The following is a 22,166-nucleotide window of genomic DNA, read 5'->3' as shown; positions in this document are numbered from 1 at the left end:
ACCTGTGAGCGAGCCCACTGATCGCTGAAATTTTTGAGGCGGCCCCCCACCGTACCTGGCTACGCCTGTGGAGCCCCCGCGTCATGCGGTGGACTCAGAGGAAGCGGGGGAAGAATTTTGATTCTGGGAACTGGCTGACTGGTGCAGCTTTTTCCCTCTTCCCTCGTCTCTGTGCAGAAAGGAAGCGCCTTTGACCCGCTTGCTTTTCTGAAGCCGAAAGGACTGTACCTGATAATACAGTGCTTTCTTAGGCTGTGAGGAAACCTGAGGTAAAAATTTTTCTTCCCAGCTGTTGCTGTGGATACGAGGTCCCAGAGACCATCCCCAAACAATTCCTCACCCTTATAAGGCTCTATGTGCCTTTTAAAGTCAGCATCACCTGTCCAGTGTTGGGTCTCTAATACCCTCCTGACAGAATGGCCATTGCATTAATTCTGGATGCCAGCCGGCAAAATATCCCTCTGTGCATCCTTCATATATAAGACGACGACTTATGTTCGCAAAATAGTATCCCTGTTTGACAGGGTTACAGACCACGCTGCAGCAGCACTATCTGCAGGTCTCAGTCTAGTACCTGAGTGTGTAAATACAGACTTCAGGATAGCCTCCTGCTTTTTATCAGCAGGTACCTTCAAAGTGGCCGTATCCTAAGACGGCAGTGCCACCTTTTTTGACAAACGTGTGAGCGCCTTATCCACCCTAGGGGATATCTCCCAGCGTAACTTATCCTCTGGCAGGAAAAGGTACGCCATCAGTAACTTTTTAGAAATTACCAGTTTCTTATCGGGGGAACCCACGCTTTTTCACACTTCATTCACTCATTTGATGGGGGAACAAAACACTGCCTGCTTTTTCTCCCCAAACATAAAACCCTTTTTTAGTGGTACTTGGGTTAATGTCAGAAATGTGTAACACATTTTTTATTGCCGGGATCATGTAACGGATGTTCCTAGTGGATTGTGTATATGTCTCAACCTCGTCGACACTGGAGTCAGACTCCGTGTCGACATCTGTGTCTGCCATCTGAGGGAGCGGGCGTTTTTGAGCCCCTGATGGCCTTTGAGACGCCTGGGCAGGCGCGGGCTGAGAAGCCGGCTGTCCCATAGCTGTTACGTCATCCAGCCTTTTATGTAAGGAGTTGACACTGTCGGTTAATACCTTCCACCTATCCATCCACTCGGGTGTCGGCCCACAGGGGGCGACATCCCATTTATCGGCATCTGCTCCGCCTCCACATAAGCCTCCTCATCAAACATGTCGACACCGCACACACACAGGGAATGCTCTGACTGAGGACAGGACCCCACACAGCCCTTTGGGGAGACAGAGAGAGAGTATGCCAGCACACACCAGAGCGCTATATAATGTAGGGATAAACACTATCACTGAGTGAATTTTCCCCAATAGCTGCTTGTATAAACAATATTGCGGCTAAATTTAGTGCCCCGCCTCTCTTTTTAACCCTTTGAGCCTGAAAACTACAGGGGAGAGCCTGGGGAGCTGTCTTCCAGCTACACTGTGAAGAGAAAATGGCGCCAGTGTGCCGAGGGAGATAGCTCCGCCCCTTTTTCGCGGACTTTTCTCCCGCTTTTTTATGGATTCTGGCAGGGGTAATTATCACATATATAGCCTCTGGGGCTATATATTGTGATTATTTTGCCAGCCAAGGTGTTTTTATTGCTGCTCAGGGCGCCCCCCCCCAGCGCCCTGCACCCTCAGTGACCGGAGTGTGAAGTGTGTATGAGGAGCAATGGCGCACAGCTGCAGTGCTGTGCGCTACCTTGGTGAAGACTGAAGTCTTCTGCCGCCGATTTTCCGGACCATCTTCATGCTTCTGGCTCTGTAAGGGGGACGGAGGCGCGGCTCCGGGAACGAACACCAAGGACGGGTCCTGCGGTCGATCCCTCTGGAGCTAATGGTGTCCAGTAGCCTAAGAAGCCCAAGCTAGCTGCAAGCAGGTAGGGTCGCTTCTTCTCCCCTTAGTCCCTCGTTGCAGTGAGCCTGTTGCCAGCAGGTCTCACTGTAAAATAAAAAACCTAACATATACTTTCCCTTTAGGAGCTCAGGAGAGCCCCTAGTGTGCATCCAGCTCGGCCGGGCACAGAAATCTAACTGAGGTCTGGAGGAGGGACATAGAGGGAGGAGCCAGTGCACACCAGATAGTACCTAATCTTTCTTTTAGAGTGCCCAGTCTCCTGCGGAGCCCGTCTATTCCCCATGGTCCTTACGGAGTTCCCAGCATCCACTAGGACGTCAGAGAAAAGACAATTAACCAACAAAGAGCCCTTCCAGGGAGACCCAGAGGTATTTGGAGGCAGCACACCGCGCCCTTATCGCTAATGCCAAGCTTAGCCGGGTCGCAGACTAAGCACACTAATAACCGCTTCCCCCCTACTATGACCCCCCGGTACCACTGAGGTAATCTGGAGTCACACCGGAGGAGCTGCGCATCCCTGTCAGTCAGCGTCTGTGTCCACTGCAGAGGGAAAATGGCGCTGGTGAGCTGGATCCTCTCATAGTGAAACCCCGCCCCTTCAATGGTGCACGGTCTTCCCGCTTTTTTTATACTGGCTGAGGTCATTTGTGCTTAAAATGGAGACAGAACCGTTTTAAGGCTTTGTTTGCCAGTGTGGGTACTGTGTACAGTGTACTGAGACGCAGTTGTGTACTGATTCTGGAGACGCAATCCGCCCCGGTTAGAAGCTGCGCGTCTCCGTACCCTCGGGACGCCGGCTTAGTACTCACCACTCTTTTTTCTTCTGGCTCTGTAAGGGGTGGTGGCATGCTATGGGAATGTACGTCCGCCGTGGTGGGGCTTGCGAATAGTTCCCTCTGGAGCTCAGTGTCCTGTCAGCGGGGTACGCGACCATTAACCCTTCAAGAGGTTGGGCAGTTCCCCCCTCCTAAGTCCCACGAAGCAGACAGGCTGGTGCCATCCAGTCCTGCCTGAAAATAACAAACAGAAAAATAAATGCAGGAAACTCTTCAGGAGCTTCCATAAGCATGACCAGCTCCTCCGGGCACATTTTCTAAACTGAGTCTGGTAGGTGGGGCATAGAGGGAGGAGCCAGTCAACACTACCAAACTCTTAAAGTGCCCATGGCTCCTAGTGGACCCGTCTATACCCCATGGTACTAAATGGATACCCAGAATCCTCTAAGGTGTAAGAGAAATATAGAGCACATGGCAGTGCTGTGGGAGAGAAATAGATTTCAACTTGTAGCCACCAGTTGACCCGGGCACTCCGCTATCGGGGCCCCAGGCTATACGTTACCAATTCCGGTTTCTTCAGCCATGCTGCCGGTGACGGCTGGCTGTGAGGGGCTCCAACCCAGCAGTGAACTGCTGGATGCGAGACACCCAGGGACTGATGTCTCATCAGCCGGGAACTCGGGCTCCAGACCCCGCAGGGTTGGATAGGATTCCCCCGGCAGCTCCTACATAGCAGCAAACTGCCAGACTTTTGAAGAGTTTTAAAGTTATAAATGAAAGTACAAAAATTAAATATTTCTCTGGAGCTCCAGAGGAAGTGACCAGCTCTCCCAGGCACATTTCTAAAACTGGTCTGGGGAGGGGTATAGAGGGGGAGGAGCCAATTACACACATTAAAATTTTTATAGTGCCAGCTCGCCTGAATACCCCATCTATACTAAATATATATATTTATATAAATACTGTAACTATGACGTTTCGGGGACTGTATACCCTTTCTCATTCGGTCCCCGAAACGTCACATAATTAAATTTTTTAAACCGTGGTGAATAGAGTGATACATATATATTATATGATGCTTGTATGACTAATATGTCTGAATAAATGCTGAAAATTTTTAACAAGTCTGGTGAGTGCACCCCCTGCTTGGCTTCTATGTTTATGGACTACTGCTGATGTCCTATTTGTGTAGCTACCCCAGCAACTTCTACCACATTGGGAGAGTGTCGACCATCAGGAGACTTATATATGTCAAATAATATTTGCAGGATATTTTTAATATCATCTGTGGGAAGCACAATGGATGGACCATAGCAGGTACTTTGATATCACTAAGCAGCTAGGCCTCGATAGGATAACGCCATCTCCAGGCTCCGCACATCTCCGACAACCACGCATGCGTACTAGCTGCAGGAAACACAAACATTGAAGCAGTGTGATAGTGGCTTTATTGTCCATTTGTGCTTACTCAGAATGAACTTCACAACAGCCTACTATGAACTATACACATTTCCCACTTGGAGCACAGGCATGAAGTCCATAGTATATAATAGTCTGCTGGGCCATAATGTGACCAGTGTTGCCACCCAGGATGCAAAGCCAGGGCAGCTACCCAGTGGTACTTGTGCCTGGCGTGGAGGATTCCTGAACACGCGTGGGCATCCTGAAGATGCATTCAACTCAAAGCTTTCTGAGAGTGCACTAAGTATCCAGACTGGAACTGTTCAACACCAGGGCCAATATCAAAATATCAAAAGTTAGGGGCCTAGCGCTGCTGCTGTAGCCTCTTGGTCAGAGGATGCCTGTATGACACATGAGCCACACTGAAGCACAACCCGCTATGCCCTTCAGAGGGCCTCAGAGAATGGGTGGGGGGCAGAGATGAGTGCAATGAATTTATACTGCTCCCCACTTTCACCATTCAAAAGGTTTATGTGCAAAGTACAGAAAGCAAACAAGCTCCATGTTATGCCACCAAATTTGCCAACACAAAATATAAAAAGTACAAATACTGTTCAATAGGTCAGAAAAGGTCTAAACCTATCGCTTTCTTACAATGAGCTGAAAAATATACTTACCACAAAGACCTCCCCCGTGGTCACATCTTTATCCACAATAAACCATGCATTTCTTTTACCACCTATCCTTGCCCTCTGGCCCAGTGTGAACAAAAACCATCCTGTAAACAAGGTAAAGGGATGCTGTTTACTTCTCTAACTTTCACATCATGTACAAACATACAGTATGCATTAACAAAGAGGAGGGTATAATACACAGTCACATCCCACTGCACCCCAACCTAGGGGTGGAAAGTGCATGTGTGCACCCCATTTCTGGGACTGGCGAGTGCGGTGGATTCCTGTATGTGTAGAATAGGGTTAATTTTTAATTAGCCCTTTTGTGGTCATAGCTCTCCAATGTACTCCTGTCTAATCTCATTTACTTTAAACCTGTGTCAGCTGTTACAATGGTGTGCTGGAGACCTTTAAAAGCCAGTAATCAGTTGCCAGGTGAGTGTTAAACTATTTAAGCATATGGGGCGTGGCCAGGACGGGCATGGAGTAGCACACACGCTGTGCAGCTCTACAGCCACAATATCCTGCGTTTCCCCCCCTGGGACTGCTTTTGGACCACGGCTCTGTAAATACCTGGTGCCCCCCCTGGAGTGGTTTTAGACCGTCCACCACCGTCTCCTGGGCCGCCCTGAGCTGTTTTGAGTGTGGGCTCCTGTGAGCGTTGAGCCCGCGTGTGCTGCCGTGGCTCGCGCTTTCAGCCCTCCCGGAAGTTCGGCTCTCCCGCCTGTTACCGCCGCAGCCAGCCGAGACGAGGTGCCCGCTGTCCCGCTTGGCTGTGTGAGCGCCTGGAACATCCTCTGAGCGGTCGCCCTGCCGAGTCTGCCTCTGCAGCCCGCTCCCTGGACCCTTGCTGTTGCCCTGCGGTCTCCCTGTAATCCTGAGGCAGCCGGAGGACTGAACAGTTGCTGAAGGGGGTAAGGTTACTGGAAGCCTGTGCTGGGTGATCTCTGCAGTGTGTGAGCCCTCTCCCCCTTCTCTTACTCTTGTTTAGTGGATTGTCTGCTCCTGCCCATATACATTACAGGAATTGGGGCCCCTTGTCATGCCCACGACTCATCACTGTGGGATTTAATTTTTTGTGCCTCCTTAAAGGGACAGCGTCTGCTGCGGTGGGGTACTGCATAGCCCCCAGCCCCAGTGCATATTTATTACGATCCGCTGTGTCGATTGTCAGCAATACAGCCAGGAGCCCTGGTCCTTACCCATACCTATATTTACATATTTACCACACCTGTTGGCCCTTTCATATTGTGCTGGTGTGTGCACCTCCTCTCTTTGCCTGCATCTGCTTTGATACATATTGCTGGTCGAGTGCTGCGGCATCGTGTTATCCAAAATGGTGAGGGGCCGCCAGCATAGTGCGGCGGCGGGAGCAATGGAGAAGTTTGTTCGTAATCCTGGCCCTCAACAACAGAGAGCGGAGACTGTACGATCTGAAGCATCGCCCCCATCTCCTGCATATAGTTCTGCTTCCTCCGAACCGCCGGATGCTGCATTACAAAGGATATTGGATGCCGTAACTGCTAGTGAGGCCCGCTTGGCTGATAAAATTGGGCAGGTGCAGTCTGATCTCTCCATTATTCATCAGGATCTCCAGCGGGTGAGGGAGAGGGTGGGAGAGGCCGAGACCCGTATCTCCAATGTTGAGGACTCTGTCGCCCCGCTGGGTCGACGTACCGATGCTCTAGAATCTCAGATGACTGATGTGCGCAAAAAGCTGACGGACATGGAGGGTCGCTTACAATAATGTCCGCTTCATCGGCTTACTGGAGAAGGAAGAGGGCTCATCTCCTGAAACGTTTCTCGAAAAATGGCTCCGGGATGCCTTTGGGTCCGAGGAATTTTCATCCTTCTTTACCGTTGAACGGGCTCATAGAGTTCCGATACGCCCATTGCCTCCGGGGGCTCCACCCCGTACCTTCATTGCGAAATTTCTCCATTTCCGTGACCGGGACGATGTTTTGAGACTTGCTCGCACGAAAGGCCCTTTAAAATGGAACGGGTCGCCAATATCTGTCTTTCCGGACTTCGCGGTGGATGTGCAGAAAGATAGGGCTCAATTCTTACCTGTTAAAAGGAGGCTCCGTGAACTCGACCTGCCATATGCTATGCTATTTCCATTGAGACTGCGGGTGGTGGCTGATGGTGAAACAAATTTTTTTGCGACTCCTTGTGAGGCCATGGTGTGGCTGGACAGACGATTCCCGGCAAGGCGTGCCCTTGCTGATCCTTGATTCCTCCATGGAGCTCTGGTTGCTGGACTTTTTTGATACCTCAGATATGATTATATGCTATTTACTGTGGGGTAGCACCATGAGGGAGTGTTTAATTGCTTCTGGTCGTTTTTCTCTCTCCTTCTCTGCTGCTCTGTTATAATTGCTTGGTTATGTTTTTTGTTTTATTAATCAGATGTGTGTCCCCCCCCTTTTTTTTTGTTTTTTTTTGTTTTGGGGGGAGGTTGTATGTATATGGTTCGATATATGTGGTTCTACACTATCCGTATATGTTTTATTCTGTATGTTATACAGTCCTAGGGGAGGAACTCTATGATTCACCCTTAATTTTTTCACGGGTGCTGTGGTTGGTGGCTGGAAGCTATCTCTTTTTTTCCCCAAGAGCCATTATAATCTTGGCCCCGTTTAGGGTGTGTTTGCACTGATCCATGGTGCGACGAATTTTTGTTTGTTTTATTTTCTAGGAACTTGTCTCTTGTTTTGGGATCCAGGTATGCTACATGTTGGGGGTGGTATACAGGGTGGGGGGAGGGGGGTTGTTCTAGGTTCTGGTTGTTTTATGTATGGATGTTTATATTTGGATTGTATGTGGATTGCTGCTGTATTTTTTAGGCACTGGTGTCCTGCAATTGCACACTTGCAAGGCGGATTTGGCTGGCTGCGGGGTGAGGTCCTTCTTATGCTTTCTGACTTCTCATGGCTGGGCTTAAAGTTATGTCATGGAATGTGAGAGGGCTAAACGATAAAATTAAGAGGTCCCTGGTACTTCGACAGATTAGACATTATGCTGCTGACATTGTCTGTCTTATGGAAACTTATTTGGTGGGCGGTAGGATTCTTTCTTTGAAGAGACCATGGGTGGGATGGGCATAACATTCAATGCACACTTCTGCCTCTTGTGGAGTTTCGGTTCTTATTAGAAGGACCGTCCCCTTTGTGCTGGAGTCTATACAAACGGACCCCTGGGGGAGATATGTATTTCTGAAATGTAGATTATTTTATGCTCCTGTACTCCTTCTAGCTGTATATGTGCCTCCCTCTTACTCTCCTGATGTTCTTAAGAAGGAGGCTGGGTTTATGGCCTCGTATCCCGGGATATCTGTTATTTGTCTGGGGGATTTCAATAATGTATTGGATGTGGCGCTGGACAGGTTCTCTGTATCTCCACCTACTGTCTCCTGGGAAATCCACCTTTGCTGATGTGGTGTCGGGGTTGGGCCTGGTCGATCTCTGGAGATTGAGACATCCATCTCTTAAACAGTACTCCTGTTTCTCTCATTCTCATTCTTCGTTCTCTAGGATTGAGCTGGCCCTCCTCTCGAGCGACATGGTTCCCCGGGTTGGTGATATTGGGTATGAGACCAGGGGTATATCGGATCACTCCCCCTTGACCTTTACCTTAGACTTCCATTGTTCTAGGGGCCAGGCCGTATGGAAGTTTAATCCGTTTTGGCTTGTACACATGGGGGATGGCTCTGAATTGGTGGCCGCATGGCGGGAGTTCTTTGAAATGAATATTGACGAAAAAGCTATCTCTAACCTATGGGACACGTTCAAGGCATTTCTGAGGGGAACTCTGATTAAACGAGTGTCTGGTTTGAAGTCCTTTTATAGGCGTCGGGAGGCTGAGCTGAAGGCCCGGAGTGTCGCTGCGGAATCACAGTATTTGCAGGATTTTTTGGATAGTTCTAAATTGACCTGGCTATCGGCTCAAAGAGAATGGAAATATTACTTAATGGAAAAGACTCAGCATAGACTCCTTTTTTCTTCCCACACCTTTTATGCTACTGGTGATAGACCAGGGACGTATCTGGCTTCCCTCGCACGGGGTGATAGGACAATGTTGTGATTGAGATTATAGCCTCGGATGGTGTTTCTCTGACGCAGACTCCTCAGATTGCGTCCGAATTTGTGTCATACTATAGACGTCTGTATGGTTCCAAACTAGACTACACTTCGTCGCAATTGGACGAATATTTAGACACTGTTCGTTTCCCCACCTTGTCCTGTGAAGCTTGCGACCTTTTGGAGGCGCCCATCTCACCTGAAGAAATTATGGCCGCTGTTAAGGCCTCCCCTAGTGGTAAGGCTTCGGGTTTAGATGGTCTTCCTTCTGAGGTGTATAAGCAGCATTTGGATTTCTTCGTCCCTCGCCTGCTTGAGTTGTATAGCCAAATTTTTGCACAGGAGTCTCTTCCTCCATCTATGGCAGAGGCAATGATTGTGGTTCTTCCTAAACCTGACAAGGATCTTAGGAAAGTAGAGTCCTATCGCCCCATATTCCTTTTACCTACTGATGTAAAAATTCTGGCCAAGGTACTGGCGGGTAGATTGAATACAGTAATCTCTCATATTATACACCCGGATCAGACGGGATTTATGCCCAATAAATCAACTTCCATTAATCTTAGACGTTTGTTTACTCACTTGCAGATTCCCCGTGAAGACTCTTCCTCTTCTATAATTGTCTCATTGGATGCCGCTAAGGCTTTTGATTCTGTGGAGTGAGATTATTTGTGGGAAATCATGCGTAGATTTGGTATAGGCCTAAACTTTATTAAATATGTCCGATTAATGTACTTCTCTCCTTCAGCTAGAGTGGCGGTAAATGGTTTTGTATCTCACTCCTTTTCGTTATCTAGAGGTACACGACAGGGATGCCCATTGTCCCCTACCCTGTTTGCTATGGCTATTGAACCCCTTGCGTGCCTCTTGAGAGCAGACGCGGGGATCTTTGGTTTTAAAGTAGGTAAATCGGGAGGATAGGGTAGCCTTATATGCCTATGACATTCTGTTGTTCGTGGATCGCTATGCTGAGTCTATGCCTAGGATTTTACAAATTATTAACGAGTTCGGGCGATACTCTGGGCTCCTGATCAATTGGGAGAAATCCTGTATTATCCCACTCCGGGGCGAGATCCATGCCCCCCCATTGATTACTCTTCCATTACGGTGGGTGGACTCCTTCAAATATCTGGGCATTTGGGTGTCTAATGATCCTCAGAAATTCTCCTCCCTTAATATCGCACCACAAATAACGTACCTTCGAGGTAAAGTGAAGACTTGGGTGAAGCTACCTTTGATGGTCACAGGGAGAGTTAATATAGTAAAAATGGTTTTCCAGCCCAAACTTCTATATGTTTTACAGCAGTCTCCTGTTTATATTCCGCAAAAGATCTTCAAACAAATAGATGGTTTGCTTTCCTCTCTGATATGGGCTAGTAAGCGGGCACGTCTGAGACTGGATACCCTGACTAGGACAAGGGAATTGGGGGGTTTGGCTCTTCGTTTTTATTATTATGCGGCGCAACCGACACATATTTGGGAATGGGTTAACGATCACGATGCCTTGGCTTTGCATTCACTGATGTTGTCTCATGACTACCCCAGTGGTTCCCCACTACAGCTACTCCTCTGCGGTAGCGTCAAAATGTCCACCCTGCCACTTATAAAACAATCCATTCTGATTTGGAAATTGGTGCACTCGGTGATGCACGGTCACGGCATCGATCCAGATACCCCACTTGATAATATTTATGGTCTGCCGGAACTGTGCTGGCTTCAGGTCCGGGAGGTGTGGGGGAAATGGGGAGTGTACTCTTTCGGCCATTCATATAGTGATGGGATGCTTAAATCATTTCAGCAACTTCAACAAGAGCATGATGTCCCCTCAGGGTTTTTCTTTCGGTTCCTTCAACTGCGACATGCTTTGGCTGCCCAGTTCCCTGAAGGCCCCCCCGGTCCTCGCTGACTCCCCGGTCAAATCAATGTTGCAGGCGCTGGAATCAGGGCACTTGGTTTCTAGGATATATGGCTGTATACTCCGGATGCACCATACCGACCCTTTAACTTCTCTTCGCGGTAAGTGGGAGTCGGATGTAGGTCCGTTGTCGGACGATGTATGGAAGATTGCTTTGGGGTCCCATCGGCTCTCCACTTCTTCCGTTAGATACCAGCAAATTCAATTATATATACTGCATAGGGTGTATATGACCCCAGTGAGGCTGGCGCATATTGGGGGATCTCATAGCTCGGGGTGCCCTAAGTGTGGAAGCCTAGGGGCTGACTTTTGGCATCTGCTCTGGTCTTGCCCTATGATATCGGTATTCTGGAAAGAAGTTATACGTGTTATAGTTGATACGGGTATTCCATCTCCCCTATTTACGCCTGTAACGTGTGTATTGCTGGCTATAGACGAGGAGGCATTAGATCCACCCAGCAGGCGGTATGCTGTTAATCTCTGTGCTCTGGCTAAGGTTTGCATAGCTAGGCTGTGGTTGGCTGGGGAAGCCCCGGTGCCTACGGCGTGGATCTCCTTGGTCAATGAAACCATTGCACATGAAAAGTTTGTGTTCCTCGCTAGGAAGGCGGGAAAGAAATTATATACGGTTTGGGGAAAGTGGATGGACTCTAGATATTTCAAGGATAAATAAGGCTCAGATTTGTATTTATTTTTCCCCCTTCTAAGTTGGGATATTCTCAAAGGTGGATAGCCCGTGGCCAGCCATGTTAGGTTCTGCTACAATATTATTATGCTATCTCTGCCATGCATGTGCCTAACCTGGAAGTGGTATATTCGGAACGTTTTGTTCCAGGTCACCAGTGCTCTGCATTTATATAGCTTTATCTGAACTCTTATATCCGTCTGTTGTACTGTGCGCTCCAATTTTTTCCCTTTTGTTTTTCCTTCTCTGTATCTATGCAGCTGTCTGTATACCGGTTAGAATGTTTGTTTTTGTCGCTCTTAGTCGTTGTGTAAGTTGTTAAGCAAAAATTTAAAAACTCAATAAAAAAACTATTGAATTTAAAAACTAGGTAGGCACATGAGTGGAGTTGTGTTGGTGATTGTCTTACATTTAAAAGCCAAAAGTTTGTTGGTAGGTGAGCTTTAAACCAGGTAAGCACATTTTCTCCTACTGGAGAACAGTTGCCAGGTTTCCAATAAATCTACTTGAAAAATGTATGTGATAGGAGTAGGACTTGCAGTGAAATGGGGTACAAGCTTAAATGCATTGTACAATTCATGCACTAAAACCCCAATATTTATCTAGTATGTATTAAAGTTTTGAAGTGAATGAGGTTACTGAGGAGAGTGCTCTCTTTCTCTCTCTCTCTATATATATATATATATATATATATATATATACATACACACACATATATACACACACTCACACAGTACTGTGCAAAATATTTAGGCAGTTGTGGAAAAGATGCAAAGTAAAAATGCTTTCTAAAATAGAAGTGTTATTGGTTTATATTAATAAATGAATAGAAATCTAAATCAAACCAATATTTAGTGTGACCACCCTTTGCCTTCAAACCAGCATCACTTCATCTAGGTACACTAGCATACAGTATTTGAAGGAACTCAGCAGGAAGGTTGTTCCAAACATCTTGGCGAACTAACCACTGATCTTCTGTGGATGTAGGCTTGCTCAAATCCTTCCGTCTCTTCATTTAATCCCAGGCAGACTCAATGATGTTGTGATCAGTGCTCTGTGGGGGCCATATCATCACTTCCAGGACTCCTTGTTCTTCTTTACTCTGAAGATAGTTCTTCATGACATTGGCTGTATGTTTGAGGCCGTTGTCCTGCTGCAGAATAAATTTGGAGCCAATCAGACGCATCTCTGATAGTACTGAATGATAGATAAGTGCCTGCCTGTATTTCTCAGCATTGACAAAACCACTAATCCTGACCAAATCCCCAACTCCAATTGCAGAAATGCAGCCCCACACATGCAAGGAACCTCCACCATTCTTCACTGTTGCCTGCAGACACTCATTATACCGCTCTCTTCAGCCTTTCGGTGAACAAATGGCCTTTGTTACAGCCAAATATTTTAAATGTTGAACCATCAGTCCAAAGCACCTGCTGCCATTTTTCTGCACCCCAATTCCTATGTCTTTGTGCATAGTTGATTTGCTTGGCCTTGTTTCCACGTCAAAAAGTATGGCTTTTTGGCCTCAATTCTTCCAACACTTCTGGAAAGACTTCTCCGAACAGTAGATTAGTGTACCTGGGTCCCATTGGTTTTTGCCAGCTGATGGCACTGCTGGACATCTTCTGAATTTGAAGGGAAGTAAGCATAATGTGTCTTTCATCTGATGTTTCCTTGGCCAATCACTGCATTTACGGTCAGTTACTTTGTGTTTCAATGCTGAGAAATATGGGCAGGTACTTATCCATCATGGAATACTATCAGTTAGGTGTCTGATTGGCTTCAAAATTATTCGGTAGCTGAACAATTACTCCAGACATACAGCCAATGTCAATAAGAGCTATCTTTAGCATAAAAAAGAACGAGGAGTCCTGGAAGTGACGATATGGCCCCCACAGAGCCCTGATCTCAACATCGAGTCTGTCTGGGATGACATAAAGAGACACAAGGATTTGAGCAAGCATACATCCACAGAAGATCTGTGGTTCGTTCTCAAAGATGTTTGTTTCATGTAAAAAAAAAAAAAAAACGAATGCATGGATGAATCCATTGTTAATAAGGGAGATCGGGTTACTCTCTTCTGATACGGAGCATTGTTTCGTGGAACAGCAGACTGCACAGAAGAACAATTCTATTAGCATCACGTTTACCAGAAAGCACATTCACTTGGGAATGAGCTGCTCCTGCATCATCTGACCATTACAGACCGCAAATACCTGGAATTTTCATGCACACAATATGACACCACTTAATAGTTTTCTGCTGCAAGCAATATGTATTCCATTAGATATTGATATAGTTTTACAAAGTGTCATCTGCCACAGAACAGATAAAAAAAAACAGTATGTAAAATACAGAACATGCATTTGTCTAATACATAGATAATCTATTTAACTAACAGTTGTCTTATCAAAAACTGTGCTCATCAACTATTATCTTTATATATAGATCAATAGAGTTTGCATGCAGATTATCTTTGCATGTTGCATCATAGACATTTTTAACTACATCAAGGAATATACAGTATAAAAGTTAATATTTACTAGAGCAAAAAAATAAGAAACAGATACAGCGGTATAAATACAGCAGTCACCTTTGTGTGTGCCTATGATTTTTCCATCTTCGATTGAAACAAAATTTCCAGGTTGAGGCTCTAAATACTAAAAATAAAAAAAGAATATGAACATCTACAACAGGCAGTTACCCTACCACATTCACTACAATTCCCAATACAACTAACCTCGAGAACGAACTTCTCAAAATTTCGCTCACCAATGAAACATATTCCCATGCTCTAGAGAGAGAGAGATCTGAAATAAGCATTATAAAATACATGAATATTGCTATTCATTACAAACAGCAAATCAAGCAGTGGAACAGCTGTATCTCAATGATGGTTAAGCTAAAGACAAATTCTTTTATAAATGTTAAGAGGAGCTATATGGCTTAGGAATCAAAGCTGCCATACATCTGATATCTTATACCAACATATTATTACAGTGAGAAGAGAAGACCTGCAGTTTACTCTTTGTGACAATTTATTAAATTCCCTTATGGCACACTAGTGTGTTAACAGAAACTACTAATGTATTGTAGCCATCAATCCAAAATGAAGGGAAGACCAGATACTGTATTTTGACCACAAGATGCACATTGAAGACAAACTTGTGTATTAAAAAGTGTGTGTATAGTGGTCCAAAAAATACAAGTAACTACTTTATAATTCCTATAACAGCATTTCTGCTTCCTTCCCTGACTATGGGTGTGATACAGAAGATAGACATTAAAAAGATAGACAGTCAAAAGGTCGACAAGGTCAAAAGGTGGACACGGCAAAAAAAAAAAGTTTGTTTGTTATTTTGTGTTTTTAAACATTTTTTACCTAAATTTGTTGAAATGTGTCTCCTCACTGGCCACCCTTCGGGCTCAGTGGCTCACTTCGCTTGCCACAAGGTTCCTAATGGTAATGGTGAAATGTGTCGCCTCAAGGGCTCGGTGGCACACTTGAAGGTTACTATAGGTAATAGTTTGTGACATGGATAGTATATGCAGCAAAAGTTGTAAAAACATGAAAAAATCTAAAGAACATGTGTCGACCAAAAGTCGACCTTTTGACCCTGTCAACCTTATGGTGTCAACCTTTGGCCCCGTCGACCTTTTGACTGTCTATCAACCACCTCCCCTGATTACGGGGTAATTCAGACCTTATCGATGTTGTGCGAATTCGCAAGGCGGACGATTATCAGTTGACTTTTGCATGTGTATGATCGTAGTGCGCATGCACAAGGCCAAACTGCAAAAAAATCCTGTCTTTTTTGATCGCTAGTCGCACGCAAGGTGATTGACAGGAAGCAGACGTTTGGGGGTGGTTACTGCCCGTTTCTGGGAGTGTCAGTAAAAACGCAGGCGGTCCCAAATGTTTTCAGGGAGGGTGTGTGACGTCAGCTCCGGTCCTGAACAGCTTGCTTCTATCGCACTGTAGGAGTAGGTCCTTGGCTATGCACAGACTGGAAAAAACATCAGATAGTGAGTTGCAAACAGATTTGCAGCTGACCGGCTTTTACAAAGCTTTTTGCATGGTGTATGCAGACTTGCACAGAGCGGGTATTCACTCTGATTGGACGGCAACTATCTGATCGCCAAACTTCTGCAAATTATCAGAGGAGCGATCAGGTCTGAATCAGGCCCTACATCCTGTTGCACCTTTGTCTTCCTACTACAGATGGAAAATCATAGCCAATATACACAAACAGAGAACAAATCCCACACCAGTAAATATTTGACAAGTATCTATAGTATTATTGTGATCCTCTCTGGAATTTGCTCAATATGGGCTGGAGAGTGCCGGCTGAAATATATAAGGCTTCTTGTGAGGTGCTACCCACTACTTAATATGAACATCATAATATAACAGAAGAAAGTAAGTAGTTACTATGGTGCACTGGGACAATTTTTATCAAAAGTTTATCACTTTATTAGAAGGATAGTGTTCAGTATTGGAACCCTATTAGGCATATGGCCGTAATAAAATATAAGAGCAACAAGATACTTTGTGAAAGATAAAAGCCACTGTGCTCGCAATGAATGGTTTTAAAAAAACGATTAATAGGCAACAGTTAATGTTAGATAATTATATTATTACCTTCTTTTTCACTATCCTTTATTTGATTCACACTAGTGAACAGAGAGAGAGAAAAAGAAAGTGAAAATGAGGATGGGTGGACCTGCCCGATATGCTGGCCAGCATATCATGACTACTGTACACATCAGAACGATGTAATGAAGGATGGAACGATCCTTCATTCCATCCTTTATTACCTTGTATGACACCACATGCGATATCGTCCTTTTGTCCGTGCAGCACAGCTGACCGGGCAATATTACTAACGACTGCTGAAGCGCACAGATCGGATGTACACACAGAACTATTCAGCCGATATGTTGTTCCGATTTGGACGGAAATGACATATCAGGCAGATATCACTGTAGTATGTACCCGGCTCTACATAACTGGGGAGAGTAATAAGGTCAGAGAGGAAAGAAAGAAAGTAACAGGGCATCAATGGACATGTATTCATTTGCATACATGTATGTCACTGTGAGCTAGTGCATGTGTATGTGTATAACTGGAGTATTTGTCAAAAACCCCCCCCCCCACCTCAATATTTCACTCCAAAATTCAGATATCCATTGCCTCACAAGGTGCTCAGAACAGGTTGTGTTGCTAATTTTAAAATCTTAAGAAAAAAAATAATTCTTGCCTCTTTTCTGTTTAAAATATGGTGAAATCCAGCTTCTGCCGCAATTTGTTTTACAAAGTCTTTTGTCAATGTCCCAAGCGGAAATAAGGTTTTCCTCAGCGCATATTGTGATATCTGACTGAGGAAGAAAGTCTGGTCTTTCATGTGGTCCACAGCTTTTAGAAGCTTCACATCTATTACAAAACAGAAGCAACAGTGTATCGATAATCATTTATATATAATACATTAAACATTATGTCCACAAAGTTCTGGGTGCATCATAGTAACATAGTATTTGAGGTTGAATAGAGGCAAATTGCCCATCGTGTTCAACCTGTTTTAAGTTATGATGATTCTACATACTTGTTAAATAATGTTTTATGACTAGTTAGCTACTCATGTTACACCCGGATTAACCACGTTGATATTTTAAGTATTATAACCTTGGATAGCTTTTTCATTCAGAAATTTATCCATTCCTTTTTTAAATCCAATTACAGAGTCCGCCATTACCACCTTCCCTGGCAGGGAATTCCACATCCTGATTGCCCTAACCGTGAAGAACCCTTTCCTCCGTTGCGTTCGGAACTTTCTCTCCTCCAGTCGTAGCGAGTACCCACGTGTCCTAAACTGTGTTCTTTTAATAAATAATTCCTCTAATAACTCTTTGTGATGTCCCTTTACATATTTGAAGATATTAATAATATCTCCTCTTAGGCGCCTCTTTTCTAGTGTATACATATTCAGCCTAGTAAGGCTTTCCTTATAGTCCAGTCCTTCTAGGCCTTTAATCAATTTAGTAGCTCGCCTTTGAACACCTTCGAGTTCACTGATGTCTTTTTTATACAATGGTGCCCAAAACTGAACACAATATTCCAGGTGCGGACGTACCAATGCCTTATACAGCGGCATGATTACATCCGAGTCCCTTGTCTCAATTCCCCTTTTTATGCACGCTAGCACCTTACTTGCCTTCTTTACTGCGTTTTGACATTGTGTACTGTTATTAAGCCTATTATCAATGAATACCCCCAAATCTTTTTCCAACTGTTTCCCCTAGGCGTCCCCCATTTAATATGTAGGATGCAAGTTTGTTTTTAGTCCCAAAATGCATAACCTTGCATTTGTCTGTATTGAACCTCATTTTCCATTTAGACGCCCAGAGTTCAAGTTTAGATAGATCATTCTGCAATCCAATTCCACATCCAATTCTGAACTAATTACCTTACACAGTTTAGTATCATCTGCAAAGATTGACACTGTGCTTTCCAGGCCTATATCTAGGTAATTGATAAATATGTTGAACAGTAGTGGTCCGAGTACGGACCCTTGTGGTATTCCGCTGACTACTGGGGACCAGGTTGAGGACTTCCCGTTGACCACTACTCGCTGTACCCTGCTATCCAACCAGCTGCTTATCCATGTGCAAATAGTTTTTCCTAGGCCAATCTCCTTTAATTTGATCATCAGTCTCCTGTGAGGAACTGTATCAAAGGCCTTTGCAAAATCTAGGAAGACCACATCCACTGCTTTTCCTTGATCAAGATTATTGCTCACTTCCTCGTAGAATTAAGTTAGTCTGACATGACCTGACCCTCACAAACCCATGCTGGTTCTTGCTAATAATCCTAGCGGACTTTAGATACTCCTGTATGACGTCCCTTAGAATTCCTTCCAATATTTTCCCCACTATAGATGTTAAACTAACTGGTCTGTAGTTTCCCGGAAGATTTTTGGATACCTTTTTAAATAATGGAACTACCTCAGCTATACGCCAATCCTTCGGTACCATGCCTGATCTAATTGAACTATTGAAAATCAAGTATGGGTGATGAACCCACCGTCCTTTACAAAGAACAGTAATGCCTTCATTCAATAGCTAGCTACCTGTACTGGGCTGCTATACTTATCCTTACTACAGGTTGAGTATCCCATATCCAAATATTCCGAAATACGGAATATTCCGAAATACGGACTTTTTTGAGTGAGTGTGAGATAGTGAAACCTTTGTTTTTTGATGGCTCAATGTACACAAACTTTGTTTAATACACAAAGTTATTAAAAATATTGTATTAAATGACCCCCAGGCTGTGTGTATAAGGTGTATATGAGTCATAAATGAATTGTGTGAATGTAGACACACTTTGTTTAATGCACAAAGTTATAAAAAATATTGGCTAAAATTACCTTCAGGCTGTGTGTATAAGGTGTATATGTAACATAAATGTAATCTGTGCTTAGATTTAGGTCCCATCACCATGATATCTCATTATGGTATGCAATTATTCCAAAATACGGAAAAATCCGATATCCAAAATACCTCTGGTCCCAAGCATTTTGGATAAGGGATACTCAACCTGTATTATTATTACAGAGATCAGTAGGCATGCAGATACTATAGGACACAAAATGAAAGAAAAATATATTTGACTTCAACAATTGCTTGTTTTGTGTCACAGCGAGATGAAGACACACCCGCACAGACTTATTTTATACCCCTTTCACATCGCAAACCCGGGTCAGATCCGGGGATCTGAACACGGCTCCAACCCGGGTAAGAGACGTTCACATGGCAAAGTTGACCTGGGTTATTCCTGGGTTATTGCCATGTTGGTGTCTTGTTAAAACCAGTGTGATGTCATTTTAAAAGGACTTGATTGGTTCCCAGTTTTCTACAAGAAAGGGAGGGGCCTGGGGAATGCTCACAGTGCAGCAATCATGGCCGACAGCGCACATGTCTCAGGACAGAGCCTGGAATTCATGATGGTCTCGGCTGTACTGCTGCTGGATTCAGGCTGTGAGAGGTTATTACAGCTTCTCTCTGTATGTAGCTTCTTCAGCAGCTATTTAACAAGACGGAGGAGGTTGTATTTTTCAGCTGAAAGGGATATTTCGCGGAGACAATATCTGCGTAGGAGAAGATCTCTCATAACAGCATCGGTGTTGGCTATTCTGAACCTCCACCTCTCTTCTGACCGAAGATTGTGGTCCAGAGAAAGGCAGCAAGGACAAGCGTTCATGCACAGCGTCCTTTATTTTGAGGATATCCAGTGGAAGTCACACTTCAGGATATCACGGCAGACCTTCCATTATCTCTTGGATCTATTGACCCCAACACTCGTTAGGCAGACCACAAACTTCTGTACACCCATAGAGTCAAGTAGGAGGCTAGCGATAGCATTGTGGTGGTATGCCACTCCTGGTGAATATCACACACTGTCGTGCCTATTTGGTGTCGGCATATCAACAGTGTGCAACATTGTTTATGAAGTCACACGGGCACTGGTGCAGTCTATACCATCAATGTATTTGTCTACCCTAAGGACAGCGCTTACAGGGCAACATAAATGGTTTCAAGACTCACGGATATCATCAATGCACAGGTGCAATTGATGGTACCCACATTCCTATCATGGCCCCTCACGATAACCATGCTGATTATTACAACCGAAAAGGGTGGCACTCCATAGTTTTACAGGCTGTGATGGATCCTAAATATTGGTAAGAATGTTCTGTCCTTTTTTTTTTCTTCTAAATTTCCAAACTAATTTTTTTTGTTTCCCAGCTTCATAAATGTATTTATCGGTTGGCCTGGATGGGCACATGATGCTCAGGTACTTTCCAATTCAGAACTGTTTCGGCTAGCAGAGGAAAAGCAAGGTGGCTGGCTTTTCCCTAGAGTGGTAAGTACATTTTCATTTTTTAACTATGTTATTATAGCTGGCTCTGTTGTTCATGGATATATATGACGTCCTGACCATTAAAATAGGGGGTCATTTTTTATTACTCTTTGTGTAGAACTCTAACACAGTTGATGGAATGGAAGTACCGGTTCATATAATTGAGGATGCAGCTTACCCTTTGAGAAGATGGTTGACGAAGGTGTTCACGCAACACGGTCAGCTGAGCCCAAACCAGATAAGATATAATCACACCCTAAGCGCCGCCAGAATGGTTGTAGAAAATGCGCTCGGCAGGTTGAAAGGTCGTTGGCGCTGTCTTTTGAAAAGGAACAATGTGGACCTTTTGATTATGCCTACCATTGTGGCAGCATGCTGTATACTGCATAATCTCTGCGAGTTTGGGAGGGAGGAATTCCTACCAGAGTGGACAGTAAAGGACTCTGAATGTGTCTATCCTGCACTTGATCCATATTTGGGTAACCATGCAGCAAGTTAGGGCTGCAATAATGGGCAACTTTTCATCTTTGTTGGTTTAAATGTTTTTTTAGTTTGTTATAGTTTCCCAAAAAAATATTCCCCCACAGGATATTTCCCTCTATATACCAGGCCAGAGAAAAACCGTTCCTCATTAGTTTTATATGATTGTATATAGAGCGAAATATCCTGTGGGGGAATTAGCTCAATTAACATAAATTATAATTGTTTTTATATGATATAGATATGAAGGATGTATCTTAATATGTGATATTACATTAATTAAATACTTTTTAGTGTAAAAGTGCCAGCGCTGTTCTTCTTCTTTTTTTGCATTTTCTCTATTTTTAGGTTAAGAACCAAACCTTGAACATAGCAGCAGGCACTTTTTACAGTAACCATAGCGCCAGACCATTTTTATTTATTTCTTTACAGTTTCCCAAAAAGGTTTATTGCCATTCAACTTCTGTGCCCATGTTCAACTGCTATTGTGTGTTACACTTTGTTTTATTGTTGATAAATTACATTTCAGTAGGTTAACAAAACAGGTGTGACACCTTTTTCCACTCTGTAAATACCAAACAACAATACTATGTTAATATATACCTGTCATAATCCTGACTGTAGGTTTTATATTTGGTGACTTACCCCTGCCATCTGTCCTGGATCCTGTGTCTTTTCACTCACGGAGTTAAACAGCTTGTCAGCACTATGAGTTTTCCTGAGTTCTCTGCCTGAAAGGTAATAGTTAATTAGCTCCACCTGTGGTGATCTCCTGTGTGAGGCTGAATTCAGTAATCTGAACTTTAGGTCTAAAAGCAAGCATCCTGTGTTTTGCAGAAGTTCAGGCTTCAGTGTTCTCTCGGCCTGCTTGGCCTCATTCTACATCACAGCCTTGGCTAGAGTAGTCACATGACAGTGACTGTTCACCTGACCCAGAGTTGTTCAATCCTCTGCCAGCCTGAGACTCTCTGCATCACCTAATCCTGCTCACCAATCACCAAGGACCAGGAAGTATAAATCAGGAGGCTGAGTTAGAAACTGGGCTAGTTCCTCGTGTCACACACAGCTTTGTGTGAGTCTTCAAGCTGAGCTCTCTAAAGGTAATCTTTGTACCTAAGTTCCTGTGGAAGCTCTGTTCCCTTGTTACCGTTTGGTTTACTTTTGTGTTGCCATTGATTTCACCATTTCCATGAGTCTCAATTTAAAGGCACAGTACTGAATTCCGTATTCTCCACTGAAAACCACAGCTGTCGTGTTTCAATTTTACTGCTGTTGTAGTTGTGATCTCCAGAGCTCCCGT

The 22,166-nt window shown here is 44.4% G+C and overlaps 1 protein-coding gene across 1 annotated transcript in view; it reads right to left on the bottom strand.

The window, feature by feature from the left end:
- TRMU (tRNA mitochondrial 2-thiouridylase) overlaps positions 1-22,166 on the bottom strand; it is a 167,364-nt gene that overhangs the window by 78,230 nt on the left and 66,968 nt on the right. Inside the window, exons 5-8 of the mRNA XM_063927108.1 lie at positions 16,728-16,900; positions 14,207-14,260; positions 14,060-14,126; positions 4,791-4,891 (exon numbers count right to left, since the gene is read on the bottom strand). Coding sequence (XP_063783178.1) covers positions 4,791-4,891; positions 14,060-14,126; positions 14,207-14,260; positions 16,728-16,900 — 395 coding nt within the window. The remainder of the gene's footprint in view (positions 1-4,790; positions 4,892-14,059; positions 14,127-14,206; positions 14,261-16,727; positions 16,901-22,166) is intronic.

Source organism: Pseudophryne corroboree, chromosome 6 (genome assembly GCF_028390025.1).
Source record: "Pseudophryne corroboree isolate aPseCor3 chromosome 6, aPseCor3.hap2, whole genome shotgun sequence".
In the NCBI taxonomy this organism is placed as follows: Eukaryota; Metazoa; Chordata; class Amphibia; order Anura; family Myobatrachidae; genus Pseudophryne; species Pseudophryne corroboree.
The sequence above is the reverse complement of the archived record's forward strand: the minus strand, read 5'-3'. Positions and strand labels throughout refer to the sequence as shown.